Source organism: Malaclemys terrapin, chromosome 2 (assembly GCF_027887155.1).
Source record: "Malaclemys terrapin pileata isolate rMalTer1 chromosome 2, rMalTer1.hap1, whole genome shotgun sequence".
Lineage (NCBI taxonomy): Eukaryota > Metazoa > Chordata > Testudines > Emydidae > Malaclemys > Malaclemys terrapin.
The window spans coordinates 200160141-200175576 of record NC_071506.1 but is presented as its reverse complement, the minus strand read 5'-3'; the positions used below and the strand labels follow the sequence as shown (position 1 = coordinate 200175576).

The 15436-nt window shown below is 43.1% G+C and overlaps 1 protein-coding gene across 1 annotated transcript in view; it reads left to right on the top strand.

Annotated features, from left to right (window-relative positions):
* AVL9 (AVL9 cell migration associated) overlaps positions 1-15436 on the top strand; it is a 74663-nt gene that overhangs the window by 43782 nt on the left and 15445 nt on the right. Inside the window, exons 9-12 of the mRNA XM_054019351.1 lie at positions 1879-1948; positions 2815-3359; positions 13316-13450; positions 14705-14924. Coding sequence (XP_053875326.1) covers positions 1879-1948; positions 2815-3359; positions 13316-13450; positions 14705-14924 — 970 coding nt within the window. The remainder of the gene's footprint in view (positions 1-1878; positions 1949-2814; positions 3360-13315; positions 13451-14704; positions 14925-15436) is intronic.

The following is a 15436-nucleotide window of genomic DNA, read 5'->3' as shown; positions in this document are numbered from 1 at the left end:
CTGGAAATGCCTTCATAGAAGTGGGTAAAACTAAGATTTGATGTGCAACCTTAACTGGAGCATTTTGTACTATTTTTTTCATTGCTTAGCCTTGCTACTTTAACATTCTTTCAGTGTAGTTTTTTAAATAGATATTTCTAGTTTTAAAATAACTAACTGTTTAAGAACATGAGAATTAGTGGCTATATGTGATGTTTGGGTGTTTTAAGCAATTCAGGTCCAAACCCTGCAATTGGATTCAGTAGCATAGATTCCTTTGCCCAAGTGAAGCCCCACTGCTTTCCTCTGGGCTCTGTAAAGGCAAAGGCATCTGCCCTACCAGGCCTGATTGCATGATCGAGATCCAAGTGTCTCATTGTGTACTTTTTCATTTACCAAAGCTGAAGTGTTGTTTAATTCCAAAAAAGTCAGTAGCAATGCCACATGGTAATCTTAGTAACAGCCTCAGAGTACACCAAAAAGCCTGTCAGTTTAAAATTGCATATATAAACTCCTAGATTTATTGTGTTATATAAAACATTTAGTTTCAGAAATTTCAGTGTAAGGATGGGGTGGGGTTTGTTTCACTTTCCACATCTACACTGGTCTGTTGAACAGTTTCCCAAATATTTCAAAAGTCTGCTACAAATATTTTAAACTTTAGAATTAAAAATAATTGCTTCACTTTATATTGATACAAGAAATGTTTTAGAAACCGCCTTGCCTATTTGATTTAAAAACTGATTATGGTAGCATTTCATAATTACAGCTAAACATTCTAGTTATCTAGTACTGAGCTATAATTCCGTTCTGAAGTTGTACAAACCACAAGACACAAATTCACAGGAAGAGTGGAGGCATGCTCAAATGACTCAAACATATGAGTCTAGTTTGAAAAAGCTGGACATCTATTGAATAAACGTGAGAATTCTTTCTGAACTTACAAGCAGAAAGTGAACCATGGCATCTGCTAAAAGAGAGAGAGAGAGAGAGAACACACTGTTTTCCTGTACTGGCTGCTTCCGAACAGCTGTTAAGGTTCCAGAATAGTTGTGGGAAAACCTGTACAGTCAAAGACCTTAAACATACTAAGCCAGTATGCCCAATAATGCCACCCATTCTTGATCAGAAAGATGCCTTTTGTTCTGTGGCTCAACTCCCATTAATCCATGGGTTGATGCCTGTCCCACAGGTAGGAGGAAGCATGTCTCAAACTCACAACTACTGCTGGGTTGAGACACCATCTCCAGATGGGGGCCATTTGGATATTTATTGCCAGGATCACGCTATTTCCTGACGTGTTACAGGGGGCAAGGGAGTCAATGTGCACCCAGACAAACTAAAGGAATTATGGAAAGCACTAGAATTATGGAAAGCACTAACCTTAAATATATAATTACCATGCCACAAACAAAATTTTGGCCACGTGTGGGAAGAAGAGGTATTCCTTCACATGGATGGGTTTTTAAAACTGTTCTGACTGCCTGACTAGGGCAATTCTCCAGTCAGCTAAAGGCAATGTGGCATCGCACCCGTTCTTCAGCAGTGAGCACCAGCAAGGACCAAATTGATTGAATTGCAAAAATGACCTTCTGCAATCATTAAGATTGTAGCTATCATTCTTACCGCCCCTGAAAGTGATATAACCAACCAGTATAAGATTGAATCATCCAAGTATAGTAAATGCCTTGTTATGTCTTCTCTTTAAATATTTATCTGAATAAAAATGTTATGGGGACTTTTATCGAAGTGAAATTCTCCATGAACTGATTTTAAACATTTTTTTAGCTAGATAGATATAGGCATTAGATGTCCTCAGATTCTCTTGTTTGTTTCTGTTTTCTTTTCTCTCTGACTTAAGCTGTCATTTAAATTTCCCCTTCATCCCCCTCCCCACAGGTGTTGTTTTATATTTCTCCAGTAAATAGACTGGTGGGAGCACTGATGACTGTCTTGTCTCTCTTTCCTGGTAAGGAAAAGCAGGCTTCGGCTATTTCTTTCTTGTGTAATTTCTGTTCATAACTGAAATTGACAGTGATATATTTGGGCGTGGGGGACTTATGTGACACATGGGCTGTGTTGGTATATTGCCAGAGTATAATAGTCACAATGAATTCACACACACAGCTACGTAATATGTTTATGAAGCACACATGCGCACAACCTGATAACACTTGGTATTTTTGAGTGCTCCTTACCTTAGTAATAAGAAACTAAGTCTATTTTATCTCTGCGGGCTGCATATTGGGCACCTTTGATATGCCAGTGAATAAGAAGTCATTGGTTCTGTGTTCCTGCCAAATGTTTATCAAACTTTAAATAACACTTGCCAAGGCAGAATGTCAGTGCTGATCCATTTGTGTCATAGTCATAGGCGCTGACTCCATGGGTGCTCTGGGCTGGAGCACCCATGCGAAAAAATGGTGGGTGCTGAGCACCCACCGGCAGCCTCCCCCCACCCAATCAGCTTCTCTCCCTCCTCCCAGCTCCTCCCGCCCACGACGATCAGCTGTTACGCGGCGTGCAGGAGGCGCTGGAGTGGCGGGGGAGGGGGTGGAACGAGGCAGAGCAGGGGCGGGAAGAGACAGGGTGGGGGTGGGGCCTTAGGGGAAGCAGTGAAGTAGAGTCAGGGCCTGGGGCAGAGTGGGGGTCGAGCAACCTCCAGCACATTAGAAAGTCGGTGCCTCTGGCAGAAGTGGACTGGATTTTTAAAGTGGCAATGAAAATGCATGACACTTTTGTTTTGATATACTAAAAAGCATTTCCTACTTTGCCATTATCAAAAATCACTAAAATCTTTGGTGAGATGATATTGTGTATATGTTTGTCCTCCAGGTATGATTGAACATGGTCTTACTGACAGTTCACAGTATAGACCAAGAAAGAGTGTATCAGAGGACACTGGCCTGCGGGAAGTTACTCCCCCTTTAGATGATTATGTTTCTGTGTCTGTTGCTGACATTTCAAATACAAACTCAGGAATGGGCGAGGAAGGCAGGAAGCTATCAGGAAACCATGTGCGGGAGGCTCAGAAAACAGATGTGCCTTTATCCCATTCTGAAACGAATTGCAATGGATCACAGTCCTCCAATGGCACTGGACAACATTTGAAACCTCCTTCACGCACTTCTCCAGAGTCTTCTGAAAGCGACTGGGAGACCTTGGATCCTAGTATTTTGGAGGATACCAACTTGAAAGAAGAACATGAAAATATGACATCAGAACAGACTGAAATCCTTTTAAAGGAATGCCCAACGTCAGAAAGCCCTCCAATTACTGTGCAACCTCAGGCTAAAACAGGACATGTGGTTCTTGTTCCAGGACTGATATCAGGGTTAGAGGAGGACCAGTATGGCATGCCATTGGCTATTTTTACTAAGGTAAACATTTTGATAATTGTACTTAGTAAATATTTACCAACACTTTCAGGCCTAAGTTTTCAAAAGTGACTAGCAATTTTTGGTGCCCAACTTAAAGCCTGTTTAAAGTATTGCTCAGTATTCAAGTGCAGACTCTGACAAGAGACTTTATTTTTGTATAATAAAAAAAGCCCACTTTCCTGGATGTATTTTCCACCCCACATGCATATGCACTACTTCCCGTGATCTATGACTGTTCCGTTTATTTTTCTAAGTCATGTTGTTAACAGGCAATGACTTGCAGACACTCCTTGATCAACTAGCTGCAGACACGAACAGCTTGCCCCAGATGGGCCCCCCATGTATTGTTTCTGTTTTACTTCTGAAGAACTTAGAAATCTTAATTTATTTAGTAACTTCTTAATTAATAGAAAGGATTGTTGTGTAAGTACAAGTGTTTCTAATGTAATTATAAAATTTTGATAACACAAAGATGTGGGAAGTGCTACTATGTATCCCATCCATTTAGGCTTTTCCTAAAGTTCTCTTTGCTGTAATATCTAAGCACTTGCTAGACAAATCTGCAAGATAAGGTCCCTAGTGGACATCATGGAGTTTTTCATTCTTCTTTCTATCTTTGATAAGGAGGCATTACTTGAGGAATATCTACGTTAAAAAATAATAATAATAATTCAGCCCATTTTTTTCATGTAGGAGGGTTATGTGTTTATTCGGGCTTTAAAGTAGTCCTCTTATTTGCATTACAGGTTACCCGCTACTGGGGATACCTTGCTTTGGTTGCAGCAATGAGCTGACTAACGAGGCAAACATGACTCAGCAAATTAAAAATTAAACACACTTACACCTAGCACAGATTTTACTCGTACTGCAATTGGAAATAAGTAAGGCTAAGTTTTTGTCACAGATATTTTTAGTAAAAGTCATGGACAGGTCACGGGAAATAAACGAAAATTCACGGCAGCCCATGACCTGTCCCTGACCTTCGCTAAAAATATCCCAGACAAAAGGGATAGGTGGGTTCAGCACCCACTGCTGCTGGGGCTCCCGGATCCCCCACTGATGCGGTGCGTGGGAGTGCCAAAGTCCCCCTGCCCCGGGACTGGGCTGCTGCGGGGTCCCCTCACCCGGGCAGCTGGCCCTGGCTGCAGCTGCGGTTGGGCACCTGTGGGGAGTCCCCGCTGCCGGCCATGGCTGGGCAGCACTGGGGGCTGGGCGCTGCAAAGGCGGGGCTGGCTGGGAGCTCCAGCCCCAGGGCAGAAAATGTCACAGAAGTCAATGGAAATCACGGATTCCGTGACCTAATCATAGCCTTAGAAATAAGTTATAGAGAAGAAAATGTGTGAGAGACACATCATATTTGTGCACTTGAACCTTGAAACGAAACAAAACTAACAGCTGGCAGTGCTGAATCACAGCACAGTGACCTGCTGCAGCAAAAGCCCCTAAAAGGCTGGTCTCCGAACTCTTGATGGGGTGTCTCATCTTTTACAGAGTGATCAGGCAGCAGAGTCTGGGCAAAGATCCACTTGGGCCATGTCTAACTACCACTCATGTTGGCAAAACTTATGTTGCTCAGGAGTGTGTTTTTTTCAAACCCCTGGGCGACATAAGTCACGCCAGCATAAGTGGTAGTGTGCACGTTGCTATGTTGCCAGGAGTGCTTCTCCCGCCGACATAGTTACCACTGCTCATTGGGGTGGTTTAATTATGTCGAAAAGAGAGCGCTCTCTCCTGTTGGCTTAAAGCGGCTACACGAGAGATCTTACAGCGGCGCAGCTGCATTGGTACAGTGTAAGCATAGTCTTAGATATGGAGTCGAAGGAATGCAGTCAACTCAAAAATAAATTTCCGTCTGAAAATATTGTATCTAACTATTTCAGAGTAGCAGCCGTGTTAATCTGTATCCGCAAAAAGAAGAACAGGAGTACTTGTGGCACCTTAGAGACTAACAAATTTATTAGAGCATAAGCTTTCGTGGACTACAGCCCACTTCTTCGGATGCATATAGAATGGAACATATATTGAGGAGATATATATACACACATACAGAGAGCATAAACAGGTGGGAGTTGTCTTACCAACTCTGAGAGGCCAATTAAGAGAAAAAAAACTTTTGAAGTGATAATCAAGATAGCCCAGTACAGACAGTTTGATAAGAAGTGTGAGCATACTCCCCTTGTAAGTATCCGAAGAAGTGGGCTGTAGTCCACGAAAGCTTATGCTCTAATAAATTTGTTAGTCTCTAAGGTGCCACAAGTACTCCTGTTCTTCTATCTAACTATTGTGACAAGTAACCTTAAGCTTGCTAGAGCAGAGAGAGAGTAGAGGGGAGAGTTTTCTCATTTATGATGTGTATTTACTGGCTTAATTGCCAGTTGATGGGCATTGTCTGTCTCACGATAGCCCTCTAGGGGTCTTCACACTTTTCTCTAAGCCAAACTTCAAACTTCATTGCATCGGGACCTCCTTCTGACAACAAACATTACTACACAACCTCAGGATGGGGGACCGAAGCCTCAGCCCCGATACCCCTGGTGGTGGGGGGGGGGAAAGGGGGGAGCCAATGCCAAAGCCTGAGCCCGTCCACCGCAGGTGGGGGGACCAAAGCCAAAATCCAAGGGCTTCAGCCCCAGGCAGGGGGCCTGTAATATGAGTTGTGCCACCCACGGCTGAAACCATTGGGCTTCAGCTTCAGTCCCGGGCAGTGGGGCTTGGGCTTCGGCCCCTGCCCCAGTAAGTCTTATGCCAGCCCTGGCGACCCCATTAAAATGGGGTCGAGACCCACTTTGGGGTCCTGACCCAGAGTTTGAGAACCGCTGCTCTAGGCCCTGCTAGTAGGTATGTGTGAGTAACAGTAGTAGCACAGCTGAAATTGGAGAGACTTCAATTATGTGCATAGAGAGGAAAGGGTAGGAGGGTGGAAGGAGTGTGTCTGAACACTAGGTGAGTCTGACCTTAGTTTTGAATCTCAGGATATTAGGCATGTCTATTTAAAAAGGTTCGTCATATAATCGGACACTGATCTGCCATGACCACTTTTGCCTGATTTCTGAAGCTTGGAAATTAAAAATGTGAACACACACATATATTTCAGTATTGTCCTTTGCAGCTATACTCTGAATTTCTCTGCATGTTGACAGAGCCTTGAGATGAATTATGTCAGATATCTAAGGGTTTTGTTTTGTTTTTGTTTTTAATATATGGTGAATGTAGATGCGAAATCATGGTAAATATGCAATCCCTTCTAAAAATAGTTTTTGCGATGTGAGTTGGGACTGATGTTAATGACTTTATATCGGGGGCGGGCAAACTTTTTGGCCTGAGGGCCGCATCGGGTTTCATAAATTGTATGGAGGGCCAGTTAGGGGAGGGGGTCGTGGCCTGGCCCCCACCTCCTATCTGCCCCCCGGGGACTCCTGCCCCATCCAACCCACCCTGTTCCCTGACGGCCCCTCTGAGACCCCTGCCCCATCCACACATACCCGCTCCATGTCCCCTGACTGCCCCCGAACCCACACACCCCGCATCCAACCCCTTCTCTCATTCCTGACTGCCCGCGGACCCCCTGCCGCCCCATCCAACCCCCCCCTTCCTGACTGCCCCCCGGGACCCCGGCCCCGATTCAACCCCCAGTTTCCCCCCCGAACCACCATCCAACGCCCCGCCCCCTGACCACCACCCCGAACTCCCCTGCCCTCTATCCAACCCCCTCTACTCCCTTACAGCGCTGCCTGGAGCACCGGTGGCTGGTGGCGCTACAGCCGTGCCGCCCGGCTGGAGCTGGGCCACACTGCCACCACCACTCAGCACAGAGCACCGGGTCAGGCTGGGCTCTTCAGCTGCACGGCACTGCCCCAGGAGCTCACAGCCCTGCCGCCCAGAGCATTGTGCCAGGGCTGAGTGAGCGAGCTGAGGCTGCAGGGAAGGAGCTGGGGGTGAGCCTCCCGGGCCAGGATCTCGGGGGCCGGGCCGGACGGTCCCGCGGGCCGTGGTTTGCCCACCCCTGCTTTATATAAATGGCCTTTTAGGGACTAATGGAACAGTTTATAATATCTTAAACTGGTAGGCATAGAATTAAAAGTTGTTTTTATTAAATTATGTTCTTAGTGTTCTGATCCCACTGGATCAGTAACTTATATTAGAAGCAACATATTAAATTGCCCAAAGCTAACAGCTGAAATACCACCTTCTCTGGACTGCCATAACTTATAATAAGAAAACGCTCTTTACCAGTGCTCCACAATTAGATGCTTGACCAAAACAAAAGTGTCAACATTCATGGTGCTATGCAAAGCAAACTCTGCCTCTAGTGGATGACCAGAGATGCAAATTACACAGCCAAAGATTTGCCACAGAAAACTCAGTCTTTGATGTTCCAGAGTTAAAATTTAAGGAATGTCAATACAAGTGACTTGAAGCTGCAATCATGCCCAACTAACATAGATATATAGAGGTCCTACGAAATGACAACCAAATGCAAAGAGACAAGGTGGGTGAGAAAATATCTTTTATTGGACCAACTTCTGATGGCAAGCGAGACAAGCTGTCAAGCTTACACACAGCTCTTCTTCAGGTCTGGGAAACTTACTTAGAGGGCAGGTTTACATTTAAAAGGTTGCATCGGCGCAGCTGCACTGCTGTAGCCCTTTAATGAAGATGCTGTGTGCCAACTGCAAAGAGCTCTCCCGTCAGCGTAGTTAATCTACCTCCCTGAGAGGCGGTAGCTATGTTGATGGGAGAAGCTCCCCTACCGACATAATGCTGTCTGCACCGGGGGTTAGGTCAGTGTAACTATGCCAGTCAGGGAGGTGGATTTTTCACACCCCTGGTTGATGTAGTTATGCCGATGTAAGTCTGTAGTGTAGACCAGACCAGAGTGTCGCAGCTAAATACAAGATGGAACAGATTGTTTAGCATAAGTAGTTAACACGTATTTCAAGAGACCTTGAAGAGGCCCATTAATACCCCTCCAGTCATTGGGAGGAAAGAAAGGGAGTGGGGGAAAGCAGATGTGGAGGGATTCATAGAATATAAGGGTTGGAAGGGACCTCAGGAGGTCATCTAGTCCAACCCCCTGCTCAAAGCAGGACCAATCCCCAACTAAATCGTCCCAGCCAGGGCTTTGTCAAGCCTGACCTTAAAAACCTCTAAGGAAGGAGATTCTACCACCTCCCTAGGTAACCCATTCCAGTGCTTCACCACCCTCCTAGTGAAAGTTTTTCTTAATATCCAACCTAAACCTCCCCCACTGCAACTTGAGACCATTACTCCTTGTTCTGTCATCTGCTACCACTGAGAACAGTCTAGATCCATCCTCTTTGGAACCCCATTTCAGGTAGTTGAAAGCAGCTATCAAATCCCCCTTCATTCTTCTCTTCTGCAGACTAAACAATCCCAGTACCCTCAGCCTCTCCTCATACATAAGTCATGTGCTCCAGCCCCCTAATAATTTTTGTTGCCCTCTGCTGGACTCTTTCCAATTTTTCCACATCCTTTTTGTATTGTGGAGCCCAAAACTGGACACAGTACTCCAGATGAGGCCCCACCAATGTTGAATAAAGGGGAATGATCACGTCCCTCGATCTGCTGGCAATGTTCCTAATTATACAGCCCAAAATGCCGTTATCTTTCTTGGCAACAAGGGCACACTGTCGACTCATATCCAGCTTTTCGTCCACTGTAACTGCTGCCTAGCCATTCGGTCCCTAGTCTGTAGCAGTGCATGGGATTCTTCCGTCCTAAAGTGCAGGACTCTGCACTTGTCTTTTTTGAACTTCATCAGATTTCTTTTGACCCAATCCTCTAATTTGTCTAAGTCCCTCTATATTCTATCCCTACCCTCCAGCGTATCTATCATTCCTCCCAGTTTAGTGCCATCTGCAAACTTGCCGAGGGTGGATGCCATCCTCCAGATCATTAGTGAAGATATTGAACAAAACCGGCCCCAGGACCGACACTTGGGACACTCCGCTTGATACCGGCTGCCAACTAGACATGGAGCCATTGATCACTGTTATTAGTGGGTTATTAGTGGATTATAGACTGTTGTAATAAGCCATAAATCCAGTGTCTCTATTCAGTCCTTGATTTTTAGTGTCTAGCAAAGTTATGAATTTAAGCACCTAGGCTTGTCTTTTAAAGTGTTATGCAGGTTACCTTTGAGGATGAGGACTGAGAGGTCAGATACGGAGTGATTGTTTTGTGAAAAGAGTTCACCAACAGGTGATGTGGTGTTTTTGTCTTTTATCATTTTCCTGTGTGAGTTCATTCGAGAGCTTAGTAATTGTCTGGTTTCACCCACATAGTTATTGTTGTTGGGGCATTTAGTGCCCTGGATGAGGTATACCACATGTTGTGAAAATCATGTGTAGGACCCAAAGATCTTGAAAGGTGTGTTGTGGGGGGGGTGTTGATTATTGTAGCAGTGAAGATATGTCTGTAGGTTTTGCATCAGTTGTTCTGCAGGGTCTGGTGCTGCTTTGAGTTGGTGTGTCCTGGTCTGTGAGCAGTTTGCTTCTGATGATCAGAAGAGGGAGAGGTTGGGGGCTTGTTTGCTTGAAGGCCAGAAGAGAGGGTTCAGAAAAGATTTCTTCCAGCCTGGAGTCCCCATTAAGTATGGGTTGTAGTTGTTTGATACCCTGTATGGGTTCCATTCGGGGGTGGCAGGTGACAACTAGGGATGTGTGGTCAGAGAGATGGTTTTATTTCTGTATTGAAGCATGTTCTCTTGGGGTATTTGGGTGACCTGTGCCATGATTCAATCTACTTCTCCTGTGGAATGTCATTGTTCTGTGAAGGTGATTTTGAGTGTGTTAAGGTATATATCCCAGACTTTGTCTTTGGAGCATGTTCTGTGGTATCTGCATGCCTGGCTGTAGATAACCAATTTCTTGGAGGGTGTGGGGTGTTTACTGGATCTGTGAAGGTAGATGTGGTGACCCGTGGGTTTCTTGTATATACTTGTGAGGGTTCCACTGTTGAAGCTGATTGTGGTGTCCAGGAAGTTGATGCTGGTATAGGAGCATTTCAGAGAGAGTTTAATGGACAGGTTGTGATTGTTGAAGTTGTGGTAGAAATCTGAGGGAGTTTTCATTGTCTGTCCAGAGGATGAAAATATTATTGATTGTATCTCAGGTATATCATTGGTTTAATGATAGACAAATGACATACCTGTGATACAATCAATGATATTTTCATCCTCTGGACAGATGACTGAATAAAATGGTAAAAGACAAAAATACCACATCACCTGTGGGTGAACACTTTTCACAAAGCAGTCTCTGTATATCTGATCTATCAGTCCTTATCCTCAAAGGAAATCTGCACAAACCTTCAAAAGACACTGGATTTATGGCTTATTACAACAATTTATAGCCCACTAACAACCCCCTGCCAACTGCTTTCCTCCCTTTCCTTTCCTCCCTGTGACTGGAGGGGGTGTTAACAGGCCACTTCACCTTGAATGGTCCTTTTGAAATGTATGTTAACTACTTATGCTAAACAATCTGTTCCGTCTTGTGTTTAGCTGTGACACTCTGAGTAAATTTCCCAGACCTGAAGGCCTTGGTTACACTGGCAATTCACAGCGCTGCACTTGCTGCGCTCAGGGGTGTGAAAAAACACCCCCCTGAGCGCAACGCTGTAAAGCGCCAGTGTAATCAGCGCCTGCATTGCTGCACACTCTCTTGCAGCGCTGCAAGCTATTCCCCTCGGAGAGGTGGAGTACTTGCAGCGCTGCGAGACAGCTCTCGCAGCACTGGTGGCGCGACTACACTCGCGAGTGTAGCCAAGGCCGAAGAAGAGCTCTCTGTAAGCTCGAAAGTTTCTCTCTCTCACTAACAGAAGTTGGACCAATGGAAGATATTACCTCACCCACTTTCTGTCTCTGATATCCTGGGGCTGACATGGCTACAACAACACTGCATACAAGCAAATGCAAAGTTATGTTAACTTCAGTTCAATTAGAAATACCAGTTTAAAGGGGGAAAGCGGTGTTTTTTTTCATTTGGTAAAAAGGACAAAATCACTGGAGGGGGTAGGGGGAGGGAATCTTGAACATTTTAAGATGGATTTTAAAATGGAGAACTAAACAATTTAAATTTAGCTGACAATATGGTTTTTAATGTTTACCTTCCATCCTACAAAGGCACTCTCTCATTCAAGTTTAGCTAATGAAATCAAAAGCAGAGGACTGGAAATTTCAGATATACTAATTTCTAGTGATGAGCATCCTTCAATAACTTCTAGATTGTCTACTCTCAGCAAACAATTTAATTCAACATGAAACTGAACTCCATTTTAGATCTGGCAATTTTTAAATCAAGAATGGATGTTTTTCTAAAAGTTATACTCTAATTCAAGGAAATGTTATGGCCTGTGTTATACAGGTAGTCAGACTACATTGATCACAGTGGTCCTTCTGGCCTTATAATCAGCGAAGCTCTTTTGATAGGATTATTTACAAGTTTGTTTTCTTGTTTTTGTTTGTTCCATACTATGGAAAGAAAGTTTAGTCCACCAGACCAAACTTGGATGAATGAGATTGGGCCAAAAGGTCATGAACTGGCTTTATTGACCACGTGGTAATGTATTTCCTAGTATAAAAGAGCACAAAACTACAAGGCAAAAACAGGTCATGGATTTTTGTTACTAATTTTAGTGCCAGCTAGATAAGGTCAGATGCTCCTCTCATTTACACTAGTGTCAATCAGAAGCTGTCATAGTTGCATGGTGAGTTTGGAATCAGGCCCTCTTTGTTTTAAATGGCAAAGCATTTCTAAAATGGCACAGCTTGTCTGGTTGTTAAAATTACATGACAATTAAATATTGCATTGTCAACTTCCTTAATATTATTTTTCCAGAAACCTAATACTCCAGGTTGGTGACTCTCTAACATAGGACTCTTTTATTCTTTGACAAAGGCGGTTCTGTTTTAGTTGTTGGTATTTTTCATCTGGATAGCGATCCTTGTGTTTAATCTAGAAAAAAAGTAGTAGTTTTATTCCTTTCCTTCCATATGTTTCAAATTGCCATGTACTGCATGATGATGTACATTCATTCTTGTTGTTTTGTCCAATATGCCTGTAGTCCTTGTGTTAGCGTTAGTGAATGAACTGCACAATGCTTTATGTATCTGAACAGTTGGAATTGGGTTAGAGTTTCAAGGGGTACATTAATTCTATCTTAAAAAGGAAATTATAATGCTTCCAGCTGTATCACTAGAATGTGGGTGTAACCTACATCAAAAACTTAGACTTTTTTTTAAATAGCAAATTTTCCTGGAAAGCACTCGTATAATTAGTATCATAAGGATGCAGTGGTTAAAAAGCACAGAGCATAGTCTTTTTCTCCTGCTGCTTTTTTTTTTTTTAAAGCAGGCATGCGCATGCTCACAAAAAGTTATCCCTGGAGCCTGAAAGTCTGTCCCTGAAAAACATGGATAGCAACAGTGCACGAGTGTCTAACTGTCCTGGCAGTGTACCTGAGTCCTGCCAGAAGAGACTATACTGTGGAAGAAAGGATAGTCTGACTGCCCGTTCAGTTCTTGTCCTCTTTACTGTGCATGCCAAGGACATGAGAACTGGATTGAGACCACCAAACTCATTTCACATTCGTCAGCTCCGTTACCATCTGAAGCTGTTTGGGCTGGATTTCAACCAGTCAACTAAGAATGAAAGCTGCCATAAGCCATTACCAAGTATGCTCCATTTCTGTGAAACCTGGTTTGCTTATGTTTGCTTAATGTAGCAAAGCAACATCAGACTCCAGTGGCAGTGTGGCTAGGAACATAGTGCAGAGCAATAACCAGGCTTGTTCTCTCTGTGGGGTGGTGTTCTTGCTTTTATGTAGCTCTAGGAAGGACTGTGGAGATGGGTAAGTACAGTAAGATGGGGTTTGGTGGGGTGTTTTTCCCTTCCCCTTTTCTTACTAATCATTTAGTATTTCCATTATCTTAGGGTTACCTTTGCTTGCCATACATGGCACTGCAACAGCATCACCTCCTCTCTGATGTAACAGTCCGTGGCTTTGTTGCGGGAGCCACCAACATCCTGTTCCGTCAGCAGAAGCATCTAAGTGATGCAATTGTGGAAGTATGAATTCTCTTCTTAAAAACTTTTTAAACTTTAAAAAAAAGAGGGATTGCATTATGAACGTGTTTAAGTCAAAATAAGAATCTTTGTTTACTAATGAAGTTGTTAAATACATTATTATTTTTATTATTATTTGTATCGGTACCTAGGAGTTCCAGTCATGGACCAAAACTCCACTGTCCTAGGCTCTGTACAAACACACAACAAATCGTTCCTGCTCCAAAGAACTTACCTGCACACTTTCTATTCAAAGAGCTTTTGTCAAAAGACAATATATACAAAAATATTCCTAAGCTTCCAGTTAGGTTCACTGAAATTTTCTGTACTTTGTTTAAAGTAGACAACTGAACAAGTTTTCATGATGTGTGTTCAGTTAACTATCTATGTCCTATGCTATGGGCTTGTCTATTAAAGGAAATTGACCGAATCAACAGGAATAGCTATAGTGCTGTAAATTCACATCCTATCTTATTCCGGAACAATTTCACTGTGGAGACAAGCCCTTAAATACAATAGAGTCTCACACCTATACTGCTAGAATTCTGTATACTTGCATTTATATAAGTAATGAAGCAGGAAAACCTTAACTTTGTTCACTTTCAAAAATATTAATAAGTTTCTGGTGTAATACATTATATCCAGTGTTTACACTTTATAGAATATTTTTTAAAGCTCCATATGACTCCTTGTTAGTCATGGTTTATTTTTCTCTTAGTGAACTTTCATGGCTGCCTAATAAGATCTTAAAAATAAATGTTTATAACTGAGAAACAGACACAGTTATGGTAACATGAATATGCTCTTCCTCATATTTATTTACTTTATATTTAAGCGGCAATAAAAAATGCCCAAACAGAAAGCTGTAGATGCCCTAAGAATTAAGTTTACAATTGCATAATGATGACCACCCAACAACATTAAATAATTATATGCAGGTAGCAGATTAACTCAGCCAGCCAATAAATCAAAGCCTTAGAAAAGAATCTCTAGGAATATACCCTATAGGAACGTACTCAAAATCCTGACAAAGAGCTTCTGCAGTTTTTGCCAGGAAGTTCATCAAGTTCAGGCTACTTCAGACCATCATCTCATATCCTGAGAACAGTTGAAGCATAATTTGGTCATCAGTTTCTCCTTACCTTTGGTTGTGGTTGTAGGTGGGGATGAATTACTCATTTGACAAAAAATAGTACAGGTTATGTATGCTGAAGGTCTTATTTAGACTGTTTTTCCCCTTGGGATTATTTCAATCAGATAGAGGAAGCCCTTGTCCAAATCCACGATCCAGAACTCAGGAAGATCCTGAACCTCACAACTGCTGACCTGAGATTTGCAGACTACTTGGTGAAGCATGTAACTGAGAACAGGGATGATGTTTTCCTCGATGGCACTGGCTGGGAGGGAGGAGACGAGTGGATCAGGGCTCAGTTTGGTGCCTATCTTCATGCATTGCTTGCTGCTGTGCTGCAGCCAGGTAAATTCTGGTAACCTCTTTAGGGGCTGAGGTGAGACTGGGCAGAGGTTGAATGCATAGTAAACAATTGCTCCATTGCATTTTCAGCTTGGCTTATACTCATCCTTTATCTCAGTTGAAAAAAAATTTTTTTTTAATCCCTTGACCATCTTCGTTAATTTCTTGCTTTATTCTATGTTGTTAACTCTCAATGATTTAGAGATTATTATATTCCCCCTTTGTTATCTTCCCTTGGGTATTTGTGTTAATTTCCATTACCCACTCCTCATAAATAGAAGTACATCTCTACCCCGATATAACGCTATCCTCGGGAGCCAAAAAATCTTATCGCGTTATAGGTGAAACCGCATTATATTGAACTTGCTTTGATCCGCCAGAGTGCACAGCCCCACTCCCCCGGAGCACTGCTTTACCGGGTTATATCCGAATTTGTGTTATATCGGGGGTAGAGGTGTACTTGAAATTTATACATGCAGACATCCTACTAATTTAGGGTCTCTTTGTGGACTTTA